Here is a 25,206-nt window from a genome sequence, read left to right on the forward strand (position 1 = left end):
CCCTCCAGGCCAACAGTGAGTCCAGCGTGCATCAGTCCAAACTCTTGCTTCTGTTTCTTTTTTAAAAGTCAAAGCTCATGTATGCTCAATTAAACTAATTTGATTAAACAAAATTTTATAAATCATTGTTACAAATTGTTTTCTTTTTTCTTTTTTTCCAGAAACGAGGGAGATGGGGTGCAATGCACGTCTGCATTGCCTGGAAGATTTATTACAACGAACAACTCAAGGTAGTAATCAAATTTTGAGTTACATAAAGTCAATAAATTCAGACAGTAGTCAACCTTTTTTCAAACTTGAAGGTATTTTGTGTCTGAAATTGAAAGCAGTTAAAGTGGATTTGGGGATTTCTAAATGTGACCTCATAATGTGAAATATATTTCACATTATTTTTTTTTCACGTTTACTTTGGACATATCTATATAGGATCTTTCAGTTTACAAACTCAGTTTTTAAGAGCTAAACACATAGGAAAAATATTATTGGACATTTCTGAAGTTCAGTGAACTCTGGTATCTTTGAGTTAACCCTCTGAGACCTGCAGGACCACAGCTGATCTTGTCCAACATTACTGTCTTTAAGAGGATGTGGCATGCTCATTTTTTGAGAATAGACAACTAGACAACCTAAGACATAGTTAGTACATAGTTAGTTAGTAAAGGGGCTGAATAATGCTCAAAAGTTGGGCAAAAGTTTGGCGAGGGAAAAACTGGTATGGTCGTTTTCAAAGAGATCCCCGACTTCTCACTTCAATATATCTGAATGCAAAGAGGATGTAAGGATGAGTCTCCCCTTTACAGCTGGTCCCATGCAGTCTTTTTGCATGCAATATAGTCGTGTTATTTTTGCTAATCTAAATCTGTATACTTCTGTATACTGGGGTCCCTGAACAGTCTTGAACTTGCATGAGATGAATTTGACTGGAAAGCTGAAATTCTTGTGGATTCAGCTCGTGAGCTCGTCTGTATTCATGTGTGATGATCTTGTTTCCGTTAGTATTCATTTCAGTATAGTGAGACCAGGGGTAGGGTCAGTGTATAAATCTGTTAGTGTATAAAATGACCTATTGTGTCGCAGCCTCATGAAACTTTACACCTACAAACAAGAGACATTAGATTATTCAGAGGATGTGTTGTTTTCATGGCTATATTGACAACAAGCAGAGCAGTTTTTCAAAATGAATCCAAATGGCAAAACAGAAATCTCCAAATGTCAAAAGTTTTTGATACCAGATCGCAGCGTGGATTTTTCTGTGGTGTTCCTCAATGTCTTGGTGTCTTCATGTGGTATTTTGAAGGGATTTTTGACCATTTTTTAACCAATTATCAGATTGGTAAAAAAAAAAAAAAAAAGAAAAAAAGGTTGCATTTTGCACAAAGTCTGTCTAACAAGTGGCATCAATCTGACTTATGAGACATAATTGAGCATGTATCATATACTTCCATTATGATATCATGATGTTATAAGTCCTTAAACACTCTAAACTTAAAAAAGTTTAAAAGTTTAACAAGGCACCTAACCAAAACATAATATTTGTTACAGTTTCATGACTACAACAGCGCTCAGTGCTGCACAGTGGTCAAATTAACCTTCAGGTTCCAGCATTCAGATGATGTATACCACTTCTGTATAGCATATACAGGGTGTCTACAGGTGTCAGACAGTTCAGTTTAATACTTTTAAAGACCCATTCAAGACAACTTCTAACCAAAGACAGATTTTTGGACAAATCATGTTGTACTTATTTAAGCATTGCAGGCAAGTAGTATATATGTGGTCTTGTGTGGAGGTAGGTGTAATGTAAGAATATGGTTATTAGATTCTATCTCTTCTCTTATTTTGGTAGGTGCAAGTATGAAGTAAAATGACAGTATTATAGTTTTTAAAAATTTGTAACATTAGAAATGTGAACTTTTACATTGAGAGGCGTCACTCATTTTCACAAAAAGGACTTTAAAAATGGATGAATAAAATTAGATTAAATATTTGTAGTAGTTAAGACCTCACAAATTCAAATTTCAGACAATTTTAATGACTTTTAAGGCCTTATTGTTGTAACATTGAACTTAAGACATTTTAAGACTGGTAGACACCCTGATACACTATTGACCTGCTATCTGTCGCCAAAGATCCCCCGCGCCTTCCAAAAAGACAAAAATAGGTCTATGGTGGGTCTCAGAGGGTTAACACATCATGTCTTTGTGATTTATATCTATTTCTATCTAATTCCAAAACTGACTTTGTGCATTACAAACTGTATTTAACAGAAAATGCAGCACAAACCCAACAGTCTCCATCAAAAAGTGAAACCTGAGTATCCTGCCACCAGTCTACCTGACACAGTGCAACACAAGGAATCAGACCAGCCCTCCTGCATACACCCAAATACCGGTGGGTTTAAGGCCACATTGTAAGAAACAATTTAGCATCAGTATTGTATGTGCCATATTATTAAAGCTGACCTTCTCATTTTTCAGACTCTCCATGTGGACCCTCTGCATTTGGAAACATGAGCGACAGAAGTGAAACAGGAAAAGCAGCTGAAAATTTCAGCCACTTCAACAGAAGTTATCCCTCTGACCTTTACACATCTTCACCAGCGTCATGTCAAGGCCACAAGACCAGGAAAGAGACACTGGAACAGCCTCCAAACCTGCACCAGAAAGAGAAACTTCAGAAGGAGACGCACGGGGGCCAGCCAGTTGACACAACAAAGGATTTACCTCTCAGGGACAAATCTTGGGATCAAACAGCGACTCCTGAACATGACGGCAGACACGGCTGCAGGAAAAGGCAGCTCGAGTTTGACAGCTCCTTTAAAGTGAAGAGGATAAAGCAGGAAATCGTAGATCACCAGTCTGATGCTTCAAAGACTTCGCACACTGATCCACCTCCACTCAGCATCAGACACACACATGCATCTTCACACAGCATGCCGGTGCAACATATAAACATAGGTGATTTGTCTGTCTTGTATCCTAACAGCAGTAGATGTAACATTACCAGAACTCCTGGGAGACTCGTCTCTTATCCAGGAGCTGAAATGCATCCCTACCAAACTGCATCATGGGAGCCAATGTGGGACATTCATAAGACGATGGAGCTCCACTCTAGAAAAAACATGCTGCAGAACTATTCATTGAATACCTGCAAAGGGATCAGGATACCTCATGTAGCACAGAAACAGAAAGAGGCTTTTCATGGGTTCTTTACGCCACCTTTTTATTTCCCTCTTGCTCTGAGGCAGCAGGAGACAGTTTACCTTAGAGGGAGGGAGCTTCTACACTCACGTCATCAGAACTGTCATGTCCACTATCCTGGCTATGTGGCAACATCCTACATGGGGCCCTGAGTCTCCAGAGCAGCAATTCTCATGAGGTCACTAAGTAATCCCTCTTTATCATCACTTATGACCCAAAAGAACTGTGTGATGGTATATTTATCTGTAAAGACGCTGCCCTCTGCCTGTAATTTCTTCTTATTTTGCTGTAGTCGGCATGTTTCTGGCGTCAACATGCAGGTGAGGTCGGGACTTTATAAAAAGGAAGTGACCAGGTGCCTGACCGTAAGCAGCACGCACCCAAGAGGAAGCTACAAAAAGATAGCCCAAAAAGCACAAATACAGCGAGGTGAAATGCCAGTCTGGGGATGGCTTTCACTTCGCTGATGATACTGTTTACAGCAGTGTCCGACAATCCCTGCATAGTAGTAATAAAGCATGGTAGTCTTGAAATTTAACATCAGTCTCTTCAGTGGATTTTGGTGACCGTACATACTAATGCTGTAATGATTCCCTCTTTTAATTGTTTTGATTAAATACATTCAGAGGCATGTGCTTGCTCATTTTTTAAAATAAAGTCAGGTGATATCAATGTTCATGTTTGGTGGAAGAAAAGGTTCAAAAAGTAATTGACCTTTCACTAAGCCCCGCCCCTTTGTGACAAGCTGTCAGAGTAAGCATGGAGCCTACACTGTAACTAATTGCACTCCCTGAAGAAATATTATATTTTTGGAAAAATGAAACAGTGATTCCAGAAAGAAGCAGACAGAGGGGTCTACAGTCTGTGTTTGAAGGATATATCCAGGATGTCAAACTGACTCAGCAGCAACAACAGGTTAAAAAGACAAAGATAGTTAGAAGCTAAAGCCGAACTATAGGCTACAGATCACAGTTTAAAAGTGAACCACCACATCACTGCTGATCACCACAGAAGACAATGAATATGAAGGGAAACTCTGCTGATATTGAACCAGCTGTGTGGCATCACAGTGTGTGCAGATGAACGTGCCACTGCCAGCACCTGGACCTCTGCCGCCAGACAGGTAGGGATCACCAAGGAAAGTCAAACAACGTTCATCTGCGCACACTGTGATGACACACAGCTGGTTGAATATCAGCAAAGTTTCCCTGCTTCCCTTCACTGGTTCCTGTACAGCAGGGTCGGTCTGATTTTCACTGTTATAATCATCAAAAAGCAAAAGCAGCACGTGTATACATTCAGTAGGCTATATCTTCAGTAGCTAGCTAGCTAACCCTACACTTTTCAGGGTTTGTTTTTGGTTTTGGAACAGGGAAGAAACATATATCTTTTTCCAACCTTTCCAGGTAATGAGTATCATTAATATACGACGTGCCCCAGGCACAACATTGAGCTCCAAATCCACAAAACCAGGTTGAAAATGAAGGAAATCTGAAATGATTGCATTAGAGTCAATGGAGCACAGCTGTGTTGTTGTCGAACCCTGGTCTGAGCCGGCCTGATGCTACATTATGATGGTATTACGCAAAGGGTCAATTAGCAGGAAACACAACTGATGCGCTGCCATTTGCTTTGCAGGTACTTGGTCATAAACCAAAGTATTGGACAAATTAAATTTTTGACTAAGCAGCACCCTTCAGGGCTGAAAACTACAGTTTCTCGAATGTCCACTTGAGGCTGGATCCAAAAAGAGAGTTAATCTCCACAGACCCCCATTTTTAAATGCTCAACTTTACAGTAGAAATAAACATGTTTACAACCTGGTATAAAAAACTATTTTTGGTCTCTGTAGCTTTTATATAATTCAACCATTTACATTTTATTAAGCCTTAAAGTTACGCATATTTATGTGCAGGGCTGCTTGAGTGACACCCCTCCCTCATCCACAGCTCTAGCCTCTCGTCCAAATATGGTCAATGCTGGCTCAAAAACCAAGATGGTTACAGCCCAAATGGTGAACTCCGGGCTTCAAAATGGCAGTCACGGTAGCTACGTCCATTATTCTATACAGTCTATGGGGCAAGCACAATGTCTCCGTTCGCTGTTATGCCGACGACACACAAATTTACCTTTTGTTAAACCCAGGGGATTCCAGCTCCATCACATCCATCCATTACTACCTTACTCGTTCTTTGAATTTGTACAGCACTTTAGTCAACTGTGGTTGTTTTTAAATGTGCTTTATGAATTAACATGATGATTTATGTTTTTGACCTGGTTCTAGGTTAAAAATCAGGACCAAAATGGTTGATCGACTGACCGTTCAACATTACCATCCCCACAGCAAAAGTGACTAAGGAAAAGACAAGTAAAAACTGAAACAAGAAAGTCTTACTTTTGTATAAAAAATGTATTTCACATTTGTAACAATAAAATTAAGCAAAATTTGAAGACTAGCATAAAAGATAATGACTTCTGAAATCCTCTGCCAGGCAACTTCATGGACAAATCACAGACACTGGAACACGTGAAGAACAACACTTTGTAGAACTAGCTTTGTAGTGCTTTCAAGTCTTCTCATTGATGTAAGCTTCATCAGAAACATTAGTGGGATTAACAGGCAATCCCTTAGATGGGAGACGTCACAAAGCCAAGCTGGGCCATTAGAGTTAACAAGAGCTGCTAAAATAAAACTGTGGTCTCCAACAGCAGTGAAGAATTAACCATCTCAATGAAGCACCACTCTAAAACCACAGGAGACCACAAGAAAGCTTTGGCTAGAAAAAAACAGTTCCAGTCTTCACTTGCAGCTCCACAGCAAAAATATATGACAAGAGGCAAACCAATGTCAATGCTTAACAGCTACAAGAGCATCTATGATGGATACGTGGTGCAGTGCAGTGTGCAGGAATCACACCACGTCCATGCCCAGGCCCCTCGCGACCTCGGTCAGGGCCTGGACTGCTCCAGATGTCCCACTGCCATCACAGTCCTCTTGAGATACTCCTCCAGGCTCCTCCTCAATGTGAGGAATGGTGCTCATGACACAATAGACGGGAGAGTCACTGCCTCTGGGGCTGGGCTGAGATGAAACATCCTCACCTCCAGAGAGCTCTGAGGAGTACGAGGAGGAGGAGCTGGAGGAAGGCGAGGAGGATCCCGCGGGAGAGCTTGGCCCGCTCACCGGTGTGACTGCAGCCCTCTTGTTCCGGCTGCTGGTTCTCTGACTTTTCCGAAGGCTCTGCGGCTTTTTAGCCATGTTCTTCATGATCTCCTTTGTCACTTCTACAGTCTCAAACCGCACCATGTTGAGTTTTAGGAAGCCATCTACATCCTTTCTGTATCTGTGAAGAAAGCACACGAACAACCACATATAAAACACATATTATTTCAGTCTTTACTTCTTGTTAAATGAATTACATCTGATGCACCACAGAGTGAATCTATGAAATCAGCCGTTACCTAAAGCGTGAATGCCCAGACGGCCATTTTAGCTCATGCTTCTTGCGTAGGTGAAGCGTGAGAGTGTAACACCAGGAGAAGACCTTATCACAGATATGGCATTTATATTTAGACATGCCCCCGACCTGTTGATAAATATATGTAGTGGTATTAACAACAAAGCATGATAACTGTGAACAAGACTGCAGCAGGTTGTAATGACGATGATCTGACAAACCTCGTGTACTCTCTTGAAGTGGTGGCTCATGGTTTGGAATGAGTAACAGGAATAATCACAACCCTCCACTGTACAGTGATACACAGTTCCTTCATTGTGAACCTCTGTGTGCTTCTGAAGATCCCTCGGGTTCTTAAATCTGTAAAGAAAAATATTTATAACATGATTTTATGATGCAGTCTTTAAAATACAACTTTACATGATGGTTTTGTTCCAGTTAAGTTATGATTTTATTTCTATTTGTAACATTTTTTTTAAAAAAGGCAACAGATATAAATATACAAATATACCAGACACCATTAAACACACAGGAAAGTAACTACAAAACGTTAAATTGATTAGTTACTACACGGTTTTTCCATTGTTTGGTAATCCATTTAAAAGAGAAAAGATACTAATAAAGGAACTCCTTTATACAACCAAAACCCCCCCCCCCCCCCCCCCCAAAAAAAGAATACACAACAAGACAGGATATTTAATTTTCAAACCAATAAACTTTCTTGTTTTTGTAAATATTTTTATGCCTGTTACATGTTACATAAAAGCTGGGACAGGAGCATGTTTACTAGTGCGTTACATCACCTTTTCTTTTAACAACACTCAGTAAGCATATGGTAAATGAGGAGAGTAATTGTTGAAGTTTTTAAAGTGAAATTCTTTCCCATTCTTGCTTGACACACAACTGAAGTCTGGTATCTCCATTGTCGTGGGTTGCGTTTCATAATGCACAGCACATTTTTTAATAGGACACAGGTCTGGACTGCGGACAGACCAGTTTAGTACTCGCACTCTTTAACTAAGAAGCCACGCTATTATAAAACATGCAGAATGTCTCATCATCTTGCTGGAGTAAGGAGAGACGTCCCCTAGAAAAATGTCATCTGAATGGCAGCATATGATGCTCCAAAACCAATATGTACCTTTCAGCATTCATGATGCCTTCACAGATGTTCAAGTTACCCATGATGCCGTGGGTACCAACACACCTGCATATCATCACTGATGCTGACTTTTGAACTTTGTGCCAGAACAACTTGGATTTTCCTTTCGCTCTTAAGCCCAGAGAGCACAACGTCCATGATTTTCAAAATTGATTTAAAATGTGGACTCATCAGACCACAGCACACTTTTCCACTTTGTGTCAGTCCATCTCAGATGAGCTCTGTGGTGTTTCTGGATGTTGTTGAAATAAGACTCTCACGTGGTAGAGTCTTAACTTGCATTTGAAGATGCAGCTACAAACTGTCTTTACCGACAATAGTGTGCCAAAAGAGTTCCAGAGCCCATGTAGTAATAGTCTTTATATAATCATATCGGTTTTTAATGCAGTGCCACCTGAGAGGTCAAAAGTCACCAGCATTCACTGCTGGTTTTCAGCCTTGCCCCTTATGTGCATAGATTTCTCTAGATTCTCTGAATGTTTTCATAATATTATGGATTGTAGTGAAATCCTTAAATTCTTTGCAGAAGTGCTATAAGAAATGTTGAGTATTTGAGTATTTACAGTATTTATATAGCACCTACACCTGCCTTATAATTATAAAAAGACATGTAAATAATAATAACGATAATACATTGGATTTATATAGCTCTTTTCAGGATACTCAAAGACGCTTTGTACAATATGAGACCTTTAAAAGGGCTAATGTGACTGAAATTGTACTGTAAACATAGCCAATGAGCAGGTAATATTATGAAACAAAACAACAGAAGATGGAAGAAACAGCATGTTTATGAACGCTGGTGCTGAAGGCAACAATGTGACATCCACGTCTCCTATTTTCTCAACAGTGTTTTTGTTTGCAACACAAATAAAACGCAATATAAATGACGTTTACTTACTTACCAATAGGTAATGAATGACATCCTTTATAATACAGCGATTTAAAGATAAATGTTTTACTGAAATAAGTGAAACTTGATTTTTCTACTTTAGTGCCAAATTGACGAGAAAACACAATTTAGAGGGGGTTGTAAACTGACAAGCTATTCTTGAGCTCCACTTTTGCTCAAGTATAGTTGCTGTCAACTGGACATCTAATCAGCTGTTTTGAAAGTCTACCTTTTGTCACAGAAGTCACACGGGAAGGGCCGCTCATCGCAGTGGCGGAACCTGATGTGGATCTTCAAAGCTGCCAAAGTGGTGCAGGTCATGTCACAGAAGGGACACTTCACCTGATTCACTGGGAGGAAAGGAAAAAGTAAAAATTGAATATATTCCCTGATAAAAGGCTAAATTGGCCAACTGATAGTCAACTTAGTTTATCAGTGATCCATCGTGCACCTTTCAAGTACAATTACATTAAATGGATTTATCCTCTTCTTTTCAATGACTAACTCTATGACAATATGATTCTGACCAAAACATTCATGAAAATAAAACAAAAAGTTGTACTAAATGATTACCATGCTGACGGACATGATCCCTCAAAAGCCTCTCACTGGAAAAAGCTTTGCCACAATGTTCACATACCAGTGACTCTGTTGAAATGAGATAAATTTACAGAAGTCAGAATCTATACAATATGTTTAGCACATGATCATCCTAACAAAAAATGAAGTGTCCTTCTCACCAACTGGCTCGGCCTGTCTGTGCAGGTGGTCAAACAACTTTGTGTTGCTGGAGAACATACTGCCACATGTAGGACACGCTACGAGTCTCTCCTGTGTGTGGCTTCGCATGTGTTCTCTTAAACGGTATCTGATTTTGAAGAAAGCATCGCATCCTGTAAAAGAAACATGACATATAGAAATGATTAGATAAAGTTAGATGTACTTGGAACAGCTCTTTGGCTTCCTCTTACTCAGTCGTACCTGACCAGTGGCAGAAGAGAGCCTGTTGTTGCTGCAGGAGAGACTGTGGCTCAGCACTTTCAACATGATTGTCCACATGTCGGTAGAACCACTCAGGATTGTTGAATGTACTCTATATAGAGACAAAAATATTAATTCTGTAATAATAGTGCCCTCAATTATTTGATGGCAGATGAAAAAGCATTTAAAATACTTACATCGCAGTGCTCCCACTGGCAAACGTATCCATCAGATCCTTCAGGAACCAGGTTGTTGCTGTGCAGGCCTTGGTTGCAGCTGGGCAGATCAGGACGGGACTTGAGCAGCTGTGACCCAATGAACTTGAGCTTACCGTGGTAGTTGTGGAAGTAAGCATGGACCTCCAGCTCTGCAGGGCTACCCATGGCCAGAAATTCACATCCATTCCAGAGACAAGCATACTCATCTAAACAAAGACAGGGGCAAAGTAATTATTGCAATGAAGAAAGGACAGATGTTACAGTATGTACAGGGAGCATGATGAGATGTGACTGAGTAGGGCTGGGCAACTAACTGAACATAGACACAAACTTATATCCAACCTCATATAAATGATGTAACCAGACTAGACAAGCTGTTGCCTAGTTTGTTAATGCAACTGAAAGTCTAACATCTAAGCCAGAGTAAAAACAAGTCACTGTCAGTCAGTGAGAATTCATGAAGTTTGCGTGGCTTTATTCATAAAAGAAAATCTTGTCAGCAAAGCTCCTGTCTAACTAACAGAAAATGTCACTCCAATATTGGAGAAAATGCCAGCACGGGTGCAGATTAGGAAGAGCTGGAAAAAAAGATGCCATGACAGATGTGTGGGATAAAAATAGTTGTTGCTTCAAGAGGAAACAGAGAGAAATTGTCCCCCAATGTGAAAGGGTACTAACTCAGTGTTATCACTGGCAATTTTCTGATTATTGGTCAGTACACAGAATCATTAAGAGGTCTACTGCAGGTAGAAGATACTGTTTGTTACCAAGGTGAAAATGTGAGAATGTTTCTCTTGAAGACTAGAAAACCACTTTGCAGTTGACTTTCATGCCTATCTTTGACTATGGATTTATCTTGAACACACACGCTGATAATTCCACTTTAAAAACAACTTAATATGGTTTACTACTGCAACAAACAACAGATCACAAACGAGATCCAAAGATTGATCCCACAGAAAAATACCGACCTTTTAGAGATGTCTGTGTTTGTTTTTAATGCCATCATGTCTCTGTAGCACACTTAATTATTCTACTGTGTCTCTTCTTGTGCAAAGCAGGTCCTAGTCTCAATGGGATGTCCTGACTAGAGGTCAGACTGACTAAACTGTCATAGTGGTTTCAGGTAACATCACCCAGCCTTGCAAGTGAAATAGCCTTACTCCTTGTGTATCCTGTATCCTCCTCACTCACCCAGGTCCTCTAAGGCATCATTGTCTCCCAGGTAGTCCTTTAAATGTAATGACATATGATTGCTCAGCTCCTCCATGGTGCGGCCCTTGAAGTCGCATGAATCCCACTCGCACGCCACCTCAAAGTTGTCAAGTCTCTTGGTCGTCATCATGATGTTGATCTGTGTGCTCAGCTGCTGCTGCACATTATCTTGACCACCTAAACAGAGAAACACAGCAACAGATATTTTAACAGAGACAGAAAAAAATTTCAGTGTAGGGGTGCAACTAATGATTATATTTGTTACTGATTTATCTGTAGAAATTGCAGCGTAATGAAACAGATATCCTAGAGCCTACAGAGACTTCATGTAACTGATAACATTATTTCCAATACCCCCCAAAATGCTAAATGTATTATTATGACCAAGGAAAGCAGCAACTCCTCAAATTTCAGAAACTGATCATATTGTTAGCAGTTTCACATGAAAATAATTTAACCGATCAATTGTTCATTAAAATAGTTGTCTGTTAATTTCCCGTCGATCCGAATAATCGACTACTTGACTAATCGTTACAGCTCTAAAACTGTGTGCTACAGCACCATTACTAAGAAGCGATTTCAGCCGTTAGCATACAAAGCTAGCTAGAGCCGTTAGGAAATTTAAACTCGGGCTAACAAACTCATAATATATTTAACCGACGTTAGCTCAAGTTAGCTGACATGTTATAATCTATGTTTCTGGCTGACGCATTAAAAACAACAGCAATCGTTTTTACTACCGACTGTTTGCGAGTTGACGAAACCACTGACCGGTTAAGTGCACATTATTTCTATCTTCGTCTGTTGTGTTCATATAGTAACTAGTATTTTGGCTAACAGTCTAGCTAACGCTGAACCTGTCACAGGTTTCCTCTCTGTCGCATTTTTCCTAAACAGCTTACGCTAATCACCTTTTTTTTAAACGTTTAACATAAAAAATAATTTGACATATCCGTGGGCAACTAGTAGACGCACACTGCTTTCGACACTTGGGATACACAGAGTTTTGTAAATGTTTGTTAAGAGTATAAACGTTACTTGCTGCAGCATCTGGGCTTCTTCCCTCCTCTGAGCTTGTCTGATTTTGTTTATTTCCGGTGAGTGCAAGCCCCAAAACGGAAGTTGTTCTTCTTCGTCTGTTATTCAAAATCTGTTCTAAACAGACGAAGAACAATACTTCCAAGTGCTGCACTGGGTGAACATCCAAACAATGATTCATGTTTACAGAGAAAAATGGCAGACTTTTGTCTTCATGTGTGCAGTGACAGTAAAGCTGATAAACCGCGCTAAGAGCAGTAACACTGTCATTTCTGAATGGCTCCCAAACTTTTTCTTGTTTACAACATAGAGTGGATTATTGATAGATTATAATTTTAATGTTGACACTGACAGTGGAAAATGAAAAGGTCATAGGCATCTTCCTTACAAGGCGAAAGATTTAATGTGCCCAACAAAAGCAAGATAAAGACATAAACTATGTGTAACTGCAATCTAAAGAAAGTTGTTTGTACCTAACGGTCTACCAAGCAATCAGTTGTGTATTTAGTATACTGTTATACTGTATATGGTGACATTAGCTAAATTGAGCCACTTTATGGCAAATCACTTAGGAAACTAAGAAAAAGCAATGTGTGACACTGAACTGTGCTTTTATAGTTAATATGGACTGTTTATAATTTTTTTTTTTGTTGAATTGATATAAAAAAAATATAATTGTTCAGTTGTCCCACGTTTTTGAGATGAGCAGTGTTCTGGTAAAATGGGCCACCTGATCAGCTAAAAGGAGCCACTCATCTAGATGTATGGCCGTTTTTTTTTTTACTGATTTATCAACCTTATCATTTTCAGGAATTTGTTTTCTGCCAGGCCACTCACCTCACAGTTCTCCTCAGCAGGCTGGACGTGAAGCATTGCCCCACCCACCACAGCAACCATAGACCATCAATTCAATTGTTTTTTGTCAAGTAATGTTCTAACAACAATTTGAAATCATGTGCAGCCATTGTCTGTTGAAATTTATAAAACTAGGAGGCTCAAACCATTAATGGCTCATTTTACCTGATGGCTCAGTTTAGCTGATATCACCCTGGTATATTATATAAGATTATATAAAAATCTCCATCTGTTGACATAGGTGAGTGGTTAAAGCCATGGTGATTGGATAGTTTGTGGTGACGACTGGGTTGGTCAGGTTTATAACCTAGCACTCGCCCTCAGTCACAAAAACAACTGTTCATAGTCTTGTAAATATGTAATAACTCGTTAATGAATTCGTCAAAGTGCAGTTTGTATCTTTAAGGTTACATTATGGTTTATTTTCATTCACCAATAATAATAATAATAATGAATAAATCTAATAAATATCTATCTAATCAATATCTATCAATACAGTTCAGTTTTCCATTAAAAGATGACAACAGTGAGCCTTGTTGTGTGTCTGGAACCAGTTTGTGTAACCACAGCATCCTGAGAGTGTTTGTTTCACAAGGGACAGTAAATTACTTATTTTGCCTCACTAAATCATTCTTTTCAATCATCTCTGAACTTCTTGTTTTGTCACTATTTGTTGGTAAAAATTACACAAAGTGTTGTCTGTTTTGTGTATGAAGCTTTTAGAAGTTTTAGAAGAAGAAGAAGAAAAAATAATAATGACACAGTTTCAAACATTTGTATGATTACACCTGACTGATGAGCTTTTGCTGAAGGCTTTTCAGGAACTGAAAAACCTAAGACAATTTTTTTTTTATCACACTGCAACATTTCTAACTGTTCTAACTTTCTAACATTATAAGACAGTGAGAGACACAGTGGCATTTTTAAGCAAATTCAATTCAAGCCAATTTAATTATATAGCGACAAATCACAAAAGTGATCTCTGAACACTAATGAAAAACCAACAAATTTCCACAATCCCCACCATGAGCAAGCACTGTGGCAACAGCGGCAAGGAAAAACTGCCTTTTAACAGGCAGAAACCTCGAGCAGAACCAGGCTCTGTGGTGGGCGGCTGTCTGCCTCGACCGGTTGGTTTAAAGAGAGGGGAGGGAGGGAGGGAGGGAGAGGAGAGAGGGGAGGAAGAGGAAGTGGGGGAGGGGAGGGGGGGGTCAATGTAGTTCAGCAGCACAGTCAGGAGGGAGGGCTCTTCTTTTACTCAGCGTATGGAAATACCTGTAAGAAGAAGAAGAAGAAGAAGAAGAAGTAAACAGAATATAAACAGACAGGTGGCTTCAGTTTATCAACCGAGGCTTCTATTACACAGCATTGTATGTTATCTGAATGGTTGTATTTACAAGTGGATCTCTGGTCCCTGCTGTTCTACTGAGGTCTTCACATGGCAACAGGATTGGAGTCAGCGGTGCAGGCTGCTGCAGGAGGGTGTAGATGGAGCTACAGGTCTGTAGGTGGAGGCATCAGTGAGGGACAACAGAAATCTGCCAGAATCTGCCGGTGGAGGCGGTGACTGCAGGTTGCTGGCAGAGGCTGTAGGTGGAGGTTTGGCCACAGCTGTCTGCCAGAACCTGCAGGTGGAGGCGGCAACTGCAGGTTGCTGGCAGAGGCTGTCTGTCGAGGTTTGGCTAGTTTAAACCTGAGCATGGCTGTGATAGGCTTTTGGTGTAAGGTTGAGCAGGACACTTTAGAGGCTGTAGGTGGAGGTTTGGCCACAGCAGTCTGCCAGAATCTACAGGTGGAGGCGGCAACTGCAGGTTGCTGGCAGAGGCTTTAGGTGGAGGTTTGGCTAGTTTATCTGTCATCATGGCTATGACGGGCTTTTGATGTAGGATGGAGCAGAACACTAGAGGTGGTAGATGGAGGTTTGACTGCAGCAGTCTGCCAGAATCTACAGGTGGAGGCGGAGGTGCAGGTTGCTGGCAGAGGCTGTAGGTGGAGGTTTGGCTAGTTTATCTGTCATTGTGGCTGTGACAGGCTTTTGGTGTAGGGTGGAGCAGAACACTAGGTGGTAGATGGAGGTTTGGCTGCAACTCTCTGCAAGAAACTGCAGGTGGAGGCGGAGGTGCAGGTTGCTGGCAGAGGCTGTAGTAGGTGGCAGTTTGGCTAGTTCATCTCTAATCGTGGCTGTGACGGGCTTTTGGTGTAAGGTGGAGCAGGACTCTTTAGAGGCGGTAGCTGGAGATTTGGCCACAGCAGTCTACTAGAATCTGCAGGTGGAGGCGGCAACTGCAGGTTGCTGGCAGAGTCTGTAGATGGAGGTTTGGCTAGTTTAAATCTGAGCATGGCTGTGTTGGTCTTTTGGTGTAGGGTGGAGCAGAACACTAGAGGCGGTAGATGGAGGTTTGGCTGCAGCTCTCTGCCAGAAACTGCAGGTGGAGGCGGAGGTGCAGGTTGCTGGCAGGGGCTGTAGTAGGTGGCGGTTTGGCCGCAGCAGTCTGCCAGAATCTGCAGATGGAGGCGGCAACTGCAGGTTGCTGGCAGAGGCTGTAGATGGAGGTTTGGCCAGTTTAACTCTGACGGTGGTGGAAGATGGAGGTTTGGCTGCAGCTTTCTGCCAGAATCTGCAGGTGGAGGCAGAGGTGCAGGTTGCTGGCAGAGGCTGTGGATGGTAGAGGCTAGTAGTGGCTGTTAATGGTCTGAGGTGGAGCAGGAAACTTCAGAGGCTGCTGGTGGAGATGTTTCCATAGCTGTCCTTCAGAGTCTGCAGGTGGAGCATGGGACAGCAATTGGCTGGTAAAAGATGCAGGCAGAGGGTGGAGGCAGTAGATGGCTGTGTGACAGAGGTGGAGAGGAGTACATCTTGCAGCACACAGCTGCAACACTTAACCTTAAACTACAAAACTAAAACTTAACTGTAAACTACAAAACTTAACCTTAAACTACAAACTATTTACATATTTGAGCTAACATGAGTAATGTTCAGTGCTTAGCTCGTTTCTGTGGCGGTGTCCAGGGCTCTGGTTCGCCTGAAGTGTCCACGTCATACAGGGGAGGGTGGTCTTCAACCCCGTATGACACGCCCACACGAACCAGTCCGTCCTCACGGACTGATTCGGTGAACGTTGGACGCTCCAGGCGCTCCCACAGCCTCTGCTTGATGCTCCTCCCCAACGCCAGACTGTACGGACGCAGTTGGCCATCCGGGTACCTGTGAGGAGCAGAAGAAACAGAAATTAAATCATAATGAAACATGTGATTAAAAAGCTTAATTATGATTCTGAAGTAAGAATTATTAAAGAAGGTCATGATGATCTAACTTAAAGATGATTCTGACTCAAACACACCTCAGCACGGGGTCCACAACTTCATGGTAGAAGCGCTGGTACTCTTCCACGGTGCGGTTGTGGATCATCAGGGGGCCGTCGTCAGGCAGTGGAGCAGTGGAGGGCTGGGAGCTGGGGGCCACACCGGAGCACACTGGCAGGTCAGCTGGAGAGATGGTCGCAGAAGGCCTAGGAACCAAATTCAAAAGAGATGGCATGTCAGTGGCTGAGGTGCAGGGCTGAGGCGTGGCAACAGAACTGACCACCTCTGGAGCTTCCGAAGGTTCGGAAGGACGAGCCACGGAGGTCCGCTTCCTCTTCTGGGCACGGTCTGCAGCAGGACCAGCAGAGTGCTGGTGATCCAACCCTGAAGTCGCCACCTGGGGAAGGTCAGCAACACATGAGAGGATGTCAGGTTCCAGTCAGGTTCTTATTTAACAACATGCTGTTATAATCTCACATGAGACAAAGACATCAGATGCAGTGCAAAGGACTACTCTGTCAACTTGGGAACTTAACAGGAAAGTTACTGTGATGTAAATGAGCCCAATAAGCAATAGAGCTGTACAGTACTGTGTCTGACAATGTTGAGTATTCACAATCTATTCCGACGTGTTTTTTTAAATTCTGTATAAGCTGTCCAATTACATCTATAAACATTTTTTCTGTCCAAAATATGAAAGTCAAATGTCTGACCTGGTCGTCCCTGCAGCATTGGCACTGTCTGCGGGCTGCAGGCCTCCTGGCTCCCTCTGACCTGCGTGCAGACACTCTGCGGTAGCTGTGGTCCAGCGGGTGGACCAGCACATCAGAAGGCTGCAATAGTCATGTTAGAATGAGGTTTCACAAGTACAGTAAATGCAACACGCAGCACTGAATGATGAGACTATCATGTCCCATTTTTCTGCAACAGATTCAACTTTCCTTGAGAAAATGATATTACTCTTCATGAGCATGTGGGCCAGTTAGTCCTTTCAACAAACTGAGTTTTTGTTCCTTAAAATGTCTCCATAAAAGGGGCAGATTAACCTGCCAGGGGCCCCGGGACAAAATGTGCTGCTGTGCATTTTACCCTCGTTCCTCACACACTTTGTGTGTGTGCAGTTTTTCTGTGCTGAAATATTACCTGGCCTCAGATTTGCTGTGGTAACCTGACTAAATATTTTCATTAAGCAACACGTGAGCACAAATTTAAATAATAAAGATCTTAAAGTGTTTATACAGTCGCCTTCTTCAGGACAGGACAGCAAGGCCAGGTAATAAATCAGGATTTATCTTCAGGCTCTTATAATGTTAGTTGCTATCATGTGTCAGTGCTGCATATTACTACAAAAACACCTGTTAAATTACCACAAACTACTAAGTTCACATATCAGCTGGGACTCACATTGTAAATTCATGTATTTCAGAGTTGTACTCAGGGCTACACTTAAACTCACAATATTACTTTGTACCCCAGGTGGAAGCTGGCTGATATACATCTGTGATATAAATTATTTTATGAGACACAGATGTTGATTCAATTATTATTTAAAGTGAGGTGGCCATTTTGAATGGTTTTGTTTATTTTTAAATGAACACATGAATTGATCTGGTACAGTCTTCACTGGGGTTAATAAACAGTATTTTAATATAAATATTCCCACTTTAATATATAAAAAGCAAAATAAGTATTTTAATTTTAACAGCCACTACTTGAATCTCAGCTAGTAAGCTGTTGAAATGTTACAGATCTTCTGTAAACTATCTGTAGGTGGACGATCCAGATAAAGTGTTACTAATGTATTACTTTGAAAACCATGTATCTGACTTTTTTTGCTCTGAATTCACCTTTTTGAAAATAAAATGTCAAATTGTGTGAATTAGCAGTCAGTGGTTGTTAAAATTAAAATTGGAAACTTAGAAATGTTTCTAATTGACCTCCATGGCACAGCCTGTTAACAATGTAACGTTATGTGTGAACTCTGAGGGCTTTCAAAGCCTCGACGGTAAAACACAGAAAAACAGTCACAGTGTTGAAATCTTACAGTCTGCATGGTGGAAGTTGGTTGAGTCGCTGTCCGTGAGTGTCTGTGAGACTTAAGTCCTTGTCAGGATGCAAGAAGTCCTCGGCAGAAGTGTGAAGTTTGATGAAATCGTTGAGCGATAGCTGAGAGAAAACTTTTCTGACCGCTGTCGGGTTTGTTTGTGTTGAAATGATGATCTCGTGTATAAATGATGCACCTGAGACAAACCATAGCAACCGTGGAATCCTTCACCTCCATTTTGTGCACGTGTGTCGTCATAGTCACATCTCACCTCTGTGATCTAAAGTCTCGTCCAATCATGTTCAAAAGGCCTGAGATCAAGTCCATATCTAACTATGTAGAGATGCAGCCTCCACACCTGACTGCGTCCTCACTCATACTGACACTTTAAAATGCCCATCACTTTTTAACTTGACCGTGATAAGGTAGATTCTGTGATGAGATAAAGTGACAAGTTTTTACCAATAACTTGACGTCACTGAGCGTTATGTGTTGGTTCACTGCGACTGTTTCTATTTTGTCGTTTCTTTTTGAGTTTATATATATATATATATATGGTAATATTTGCAGTCATTTCAGCTGGATCGATATGTGCGTCTCCACAAGAGGCGCTGTGCGCAATTTACGCACGTGGCGCAGCGCCAGTAACTGCATTAAAAACATAACAGAATATGTGAGGATCTAACGGCGGGTTACCTTGAGAGCTTTCTGCATGTCAGACAGTTTTGCTGTTACACACAGATTTTAGAGTGATTTAATAAAAACATCTGAAAATAGCAGCCGCCCTCAGGATGAGTCCAGCTCCACCACAGCTGTCGGGGCATTTTTATTATAACTAAAAATACAAACTCCATTTGCCCTGAACAAATTAACCTTTTTTTCTTTCTTGTCCAGTTTACTATACTAATAATGGAGTTTTTAAACGTGTTGCTAAAATGTGACGTCATTGTGCGCATCGAAGCGCACCGTCCATATTTACCATATCCACATTTTAACACACCGCCAGACTTTGCAGTCTACAGATCAATTCTACTAATCTCCCCAACTATTGCTTTCATCTGTCACATTTTTATTATTAAATGCAAATAAAGATGATTGTTTACAGGGATGTACCTACAGTAATTACTGGACATATTAAATAGGGATGATGTGGAAAACTTCAGGTCAGTGTTTGATTAATAATAGAATAAACTTGATGAGCCTCAGTCTCTTTACTTTAAGTTTATTACAACACAAATCTCACATCAGAGAAGAACTTGGTACACCTGCACTGACAGAGAAAAAAAAACTTCATTTACATAGTGACCTGAGCTGGCAGACACAGGTAGCCACTGTCTGTACCAGAATTCATCAGCGCCTCCATTTTCTGCGTAGACTTCGGTTGTTTGGTGTCTGCAAAAACATAATGCTAATTTTCTACAGAGCAACAATAGAGTCCATTGTACGGTATGGTATCACCAGCTGGTTTGGGAACCTAAATGTCAAATCAAAAACTCAGATTCTCAACCTGGTCAGAGTAGCGGGTAAGATTATGGGTCACCCCCCCCTTAACCCTCAGGAACTGTTCAATCAGGCCGTCATCACTCAGGCAAAAAACATTCTAAATGACAGTTCTCGTGTTTTGTTCAACGAATACTCACTAATGCACTCAGGGAGAAGGTACAGGGTTCCCTTATGCAAACACAACTGGTACAAACATTCCTTTGTCCTGGTGTCAGTCAAGCTTATTAATGAGCAAATGTAAGCAGGTATTGTGTACGGTGTATTTAGCACCTTTATGTGTACTAGCACCTTGATGTGAACCAGCACTTTAAATATGTACCAGCACTCTAATGTGTACCAGCACTTTAACTTCAACGAGTAGACATGGCAAATTGCATAACCCAGATGAGCAAATATCTTTTTGCACATTGGTCCCTGTCTGGTTGCCAGTATGTTTTTTTTGTTTGTTTTTTTTAGATGCTGAATGTTTTACTGTCTTTTATGTATTTTGTTGTATGTTTCGTACTGTTTAAGCAGCAGTACCCTGTCTCCAATCCAAATTTCTCCCAAGGGAGACAAATAAATGGACTTTGACTTGACTTGACTTTTCTCTATACTATTATTTACTTTTTACAACAGCATCCATTATCAAACATCCTTTATGAAAACCTCTTTGGTATGGTGCAATCAGTCCTCTCTGTTCTTAAGCTTGTTTTGTAGTAAAGCGCAGACTTCAGAAATCACTGATGGCTGCCTGTCAGAGATGGGCAAAAATACATCAAAATGTATTTTGATGCAAAATACCCCTCAAATAAATGTATCAAAATAAAATACAAAATACTGGTGCCAGAAAATGTATCAAAATAAAATACATGTATTTTGTATTTTCAAATACAGAAAATAGTTCTTTTCTTTTTCTCTTTTGCAGCGACCCGCAGCTTTATAGGTCACTCTGTCGGTCGGTTGGTCAGTCCACAAATCTTTTTGTGAATAACTCAAAAAGTCCTCGACCAAAAATGCTCAGAATTTACATGCTTCAATTAGAGACCACAAGTAACTATGCCAGTAACTAGCTACTGTAGCTAGTTAACTTGTTTGCTGTCTAACTTGGAGCCTTTGGAGCCTTGTTTTCAACTTTCAACTACAAATTACATTTGCTTTTTATCAGCCTTATCAAATACAAATTACAAAATATTCAAATGTAATTGAAATATGTATTTTGAATACAAGTAATAGAAATACTGCCCATCCCTGCTCCCTGTGAAAAGCGAGTCCTCTATCTCAGGCTTTTACTATTCCAGACATGCAAGGAATAAAACCTATAAGGTTTTAAAGAAACAGCTCCTATTGGTAATTTATTATTTTCACTGATAACAGTAACAATATTACAGGATATGACAAATATTTGTGATTGTCTGTTGTCTTATTTTTTAATGTGGCACATTTTGTGACATTTTCTCCTGAAAGGTGCTATATACTACTTATTAGACCCATCCATCCTGTATTAAAAAATACTGTCTCCACACCAGTCTATCTTTACTGAGGGTAATCAAAGACATTGGTTAAATCTCATAAGTTGCTAGAACATTTTCCTTCATGAGTGAGTCTGGTGGACATTTGGAGGAAAACCCTGAGATAAATGACATAGAATTGAAACAGCCTCTGATCAAAGCTGACTCTTCAAGAACAAGACATCTTTATAAATATGTTTTAGCTTACTGCAATATGTAAACATGTGAGCAGGCAGGAAAAGTACAGTTTTCACAAATACAACATGCTAACGTTATTAGCACAAGCCTATGGCATTTTACATTATATAAATTAGCCTAGTGTCTAGTGATTCTCATATAAAACCAGGGACAACAGTCGCATTTAACAGAAATAGTGAATGCAGAACTGCTGGAAGTTTGTGTAAAATGAAACATTTGGATGTATTTTGAGCCGATATCTCCTGTGAATTTTCCATCAGAGATAAGTTTTCCTGATATTTTTATGAACTTTTTATAGTATTCTCCCATATAACCCAAGAATGCAGAGGAGGAGGATGAACCATCATGGAAGGACAAACCCCTCAGGACATGTAGGCTACCACCGACAGATTGAAGAAGTGGCTGACATCAAGAAATCCTACCAGTGGCTGTAAAAGGCTGGACTGAGAGACAACACAGAAGCACTAATCATGACAGCACAAGCACAGGCACACAGCGGCCTACCACACCAGACAGGACCCCAGGTACAGGCTGTGCAAAGATGCTCCTGAGACAGTTCAGTACATAATAGCAGGGTAGATGCAGACAGGAACAGTGTACGTGGAATGCCATAACCAAGTGGCTGGCATAGTAAACAGGAACATCTGCCCTGAGTATGGACTGGAAGTCCCAAGGTCAGAATGGAAGACACCTCCTAAGGTGATTGAGAATGACCAAGCTAAGATCCTGTGGGACTTCCAGATCCAGACTGACAAACTGCTGATGGCTAACCAACCAGACATGGTGTTGACCGACACACATAAGAAGGTGGTAGTGATAGATGCAGCAGCTAGGAGCTGGGAGGAGCTATAAAAGAGTGGGGAGTAAAGGCAACAGTGGTGCCAGTGGTAATCCGAGCATTTGGGACTGTGGCCCCAAACTGGGAGAGTGGCTCCAGCAGATTCCAGGTATGACATTTGAAGTCTCTGTCCAGAAGAGCGCAGTCCCAGGAACGGCTAAGATACTGCACAGAACCCTCAAACTAACAGGCCTCTGTTTATTTTATTTCATACATAGTGATAAGAGTTTTGTTCTCCTGATGCCTGCCTGGCTATTGCTCTCTTTAGTATTAAGCTGTTTTAACTGTGTATTTAACTGTGCATTTTTCTAATGCAGGATGAGGCTATTTAGCAGAGAGTAAAGGCTCTGTGAATATAGCTTATGTTCAGGTCTTCATCATGTCCTTGTTAGATCTTTTTTTTTTTTTTCAATTTTTATCGTAATAATGATTTAACCTTTACAAGTAACAATTTCTTTTAGTTTTCTTTACAGAAATGAATGAAATGTTGAGCTGTAGGACTACTGAAGGCCCTCCCAACCATTGTGAAGATGTCGGTGAAGATTGTCAGTCATCCAGGTCATGGTAATCTTAAGTGCTATTTTGTAAGCAACTGGACTTGCTTGAGTTTCTTGAAGATGTTTCACCTCTCATCCAAGAGGCTTCTTCAGTTTTAGTGGACTGTCTTCAATTCTAATGCACCAGTCTGTTAGAACTCAAGAAGCCTCTTGGATGAGAGGCGAATCGTCTTCAAGAAACTCAAGCAAGTCCAGTTGTCTACAATATAGCACTTAAGATTACAATATTAGCACTGAAGACCCTGTGAGGCTTTGGCGACCTCCAGTGAGGTTTGGGACCCCAAGGTTGGGGACAGGTGGCTTAGAACATGTCTCTCCTTTGTTTGTTTTTCTTTGTTTGTTTTATTTTGCTTTGTTTGTATGGGTGTTGTTAAATTACAAGTCATCATGCTCAATTGTACCTTTTACCACCACACCCTCACTCCCTATATGAACTTTCGAATGATGTGAAACAATAAGAAAACTGCCTCCTTGTAGCCACCCTTTCCATTGTTGAGTGCTAAACAAAGAAACAATCATAAGTTAACATAAGGACTTTTTTACCTTTCTAACCTCATTTCATAATTATATTCATTTTTAATTTCCTTTTTTTATGTTCAATCAGTTTGTATTGCCTTCACCTTAGATTCCTAATGTATGTTTAATAAGGAGGTATGTAAAGACTGTGGATTTATTCAATGATGACCTGATTTACTCTGTTAATTCAAAAGACATCGAGAGCTTGACCATGATTACGCTATTGCATCTTCACGTGCCATAAAATATTTATTGGCATTGTTCACAATATCAGCAGAGTTTAGAAAGGTCATTCATGCCTGGAGGAATTACATCTCCCATCCAGCTTGAGGGACCTTGGACATCTTGTCTGGAGGTTAAGGGAAAGGAAATCTGAGCTCCTTTGCTTGGTCTGCATCCGCCTTACTTTTTATACAGGCTCACATGATGCTGGGAGATTGTGCAATAGATCTTATCCACTAGAGGTCATCATTTGCTGACTATCAGCACCACAACATGTCCTGCCTGTCCAAGAAATACAGTCTTTTCACAAGGCTGCGTGTCTCTTAATGTGGAGTCAATACAAGTCAAATTAAGTCACACAGTATTGCACACTGATATCTACGATGCCAGTGCTCAGAGTAGCTGTGTTGTGGTGCACATTTCATCCACATTAGTGTGTCGAGGAGTGGTCTGGTGCAGGCTCAAACTGAGAACTACCATCTGTAGTCTCTCCTACGCTGCTGTTAACTGGCTGAACATTCAGTCTACATATAAATTTTATGGCTGAGGCCTTGTGCCTTTTGGTTTATGACAGTCACTGTCAGTTACTGCTTCGACATGACAAAAATGGACAGCTATAAATTATATTTCATGCACAGTGAAACAAATGTAAGGATGTGCAATTTACATCCTTTCAGCACAATATAATAAACTGTGTAGGTGAGACTGTAACCAGCCAGACAAGTCTTTTATAGAAGGGACAGAGCTGAGGCAGCTCCAGTGCCATCGCTGATCTGTTATTCAGTATTTCATGCTGCTCTGCAAACGTAAGGGCCCATAACAACTGAATTATTCATGCAGTTTTGTGTCAGGATGACTGATTCACAGGAAAATGACCACCAGAATCCAGAAGCTAGCCAGTGAAACAACAAAAAAAAAAATATGTTTCAATTTTATGTCTTCACTTTGTTTCATTTGGGATGAGTATTTTTTTTAAGATGGGGTCTTTATGCATGTCATTGTGCACATGGAGAGAGGGCACCGGTAATGACTCATGTTTAGAAAAACATCCTTTTAATGGCTCTAAATGTTGGCTGAATTTCCGGATTAAAACATTTGCAGGGCACAATGTGCCTACTCTTTGAATAAAGTGACACACTGTGCTTACTTTGGCCTGTAGGAGTGCTGTGGGAATAAAATTCAGGCCTGGAAATCCAGGCCTCATTGCTGGGTAAGGGTACTTTTGTAATCTGTGCATTATAGTTAGCCATCAACTCATGCAATTTTACCTTTGAGTTACAAATTTTATGTCTTGATATATTATTTAAATTGTTTAGAAAAATGTATAGAGCACACAGAACGTTGTTGGTAAGCTATATTACTCCTAATTACTAGAGCATTCAAAGGCTGTTGCATCAAATACAAAAAATATCTCAAATATCATTATTGTATCATTATTATTGTGTAATGTGCAGGTAGAATAAGTTATATACTAACACATGGGATATAATAAGACACAAGGCAGGATTCTGTATCA

At 40.6% G+C, this 25,206-nt stretch overlaps 2 protein-coding genes across 3 annotated transcripts; one reads left to right on the plus strand and one right to left on the minus strand.

Moving 5' to 3' along the window:
- LOC125888964 (uncharacterized) lies at positions 1 to 3,746 on the plus strand. Its single transcript, XM_049576618.1, has 4 exons — positions 1 to 15; positions 162 to 230; positions 2,268 to 2,391; positions 2,478 to 3,746. Exons 2-4 carry the CDS (start codon positions 183 to 185, stop codon positions 3,350 to 3,352), a joined length of 1,047 nt encoding a protein of 348 aa, XP_049432575.1. The 5' UTR covers positions 1 to 15; positions 162 to 182; the 3' UTR covers positions 3,353 to 3,746.
- Positions 3,747 to 5,623: 1,877 nt separating this feature from the next.
- On the minus strand, positions 5,624 to 12,360 carry zgc:112083 (uncharacterized protein LOC550461 homolog). 2 transcript variants are annotated; one of them, XM_049577436.1, is made up of 10 exons: positions 12,165 to 12,360; positions 11,106 to 11,303; positions 9,891 to 10,117; positions 9,694 to 9,805; positions 9,453 to 9,605; positions 9,286 to 9,360; positions 8,942 to 9,062; positions 6,880 to 7,018; positions 6,663 to 6,787; positions 5,624 to 6,544 (listed from the first exon to the last, which is right to left on the minus strand). In XM_049577436.1, the coding sequence occupies exons 1-10, from the start codon at positions 12,343 to 12,345 to the stop codon at positions 6,112 to 6,114; spliced, it is 1,764 nt and encodes a 587-aa protein (XP_049433393.1). In that variant the 5' UTR covers positions 12,346 to 12,360; the 3' UTR covers positions 5,624 to 6,111. The 2 variants fall into 2 exon arrangements, with proteins under 2 accessions (XP_049433393.1, XP_049433394.1); XM_049577437.1 differs by having other exon boundaries at positions 11,898 to 12,255.
- Between the last annotated feature and the right edge of the window lie 12,846 nt (positions 12,361 to 25,206).

The sequence above is a fragment of the Epinephelus fuscoguttatus genome, linkage group LG5 (assembly GCF_011397635.1).
Source record: "Epinephelus fuscoguttatus linkage group LG5, E.fuscoguttatus.final_Chr_v1".
NCBI classification, from domain to species: domain Eukaryota; kingdom Metazoa; phylum Chordata; class Actinopteri; order Perciformes; family Serranidae; genus Epinephelus; species Epinephelus fuscoguttatus.

Bases quoted from the DNA above. Each gene is read 5' to 3' on its own strand.
- LOC125888964 (XM_049576618.1), top strand. From the start codon at position 183: ATGCACGTCTGCATTGCCTGGAAGATTTATTACAACGAACAACTCAAG. The intron at 231-2,267 runs GTAGTAATCAAA...TGTATTTAACAG, and splicing joins ATTACAACGAACAACTCAAG to AAAATGCAGCACAAACCCAA. The intron at 2,392-2,477 runs GTGGGTTTAAGG...CTCATTTTTCAG, and splicing joins CTGCATACACCCAAATACCG to ACTCTCCATGTGGACCCTCT.
- zgc:112083 (XM_049577436.1), bottom strand. From the start codon at position 12,345: ATGAATCATTGTTTGGATGTTCACCCAGTGCAGCACTTGGAAGTATTG. The intron at 10,118-11,105 runs GTGAGTGAGGAG...GTCTTTGTTTAG, and splicing joins TGATGCCTTAGAGGACCTGG to ATGAGTATGCTTGTCTCTGG. The intron at 9,361-9,452 runs GTGAGAAGGACA...TCATTTCAACAG, and splicing joins CAGACAGGCCGAGCCAGTTG to AGTCACTGGTATGTGAACAT.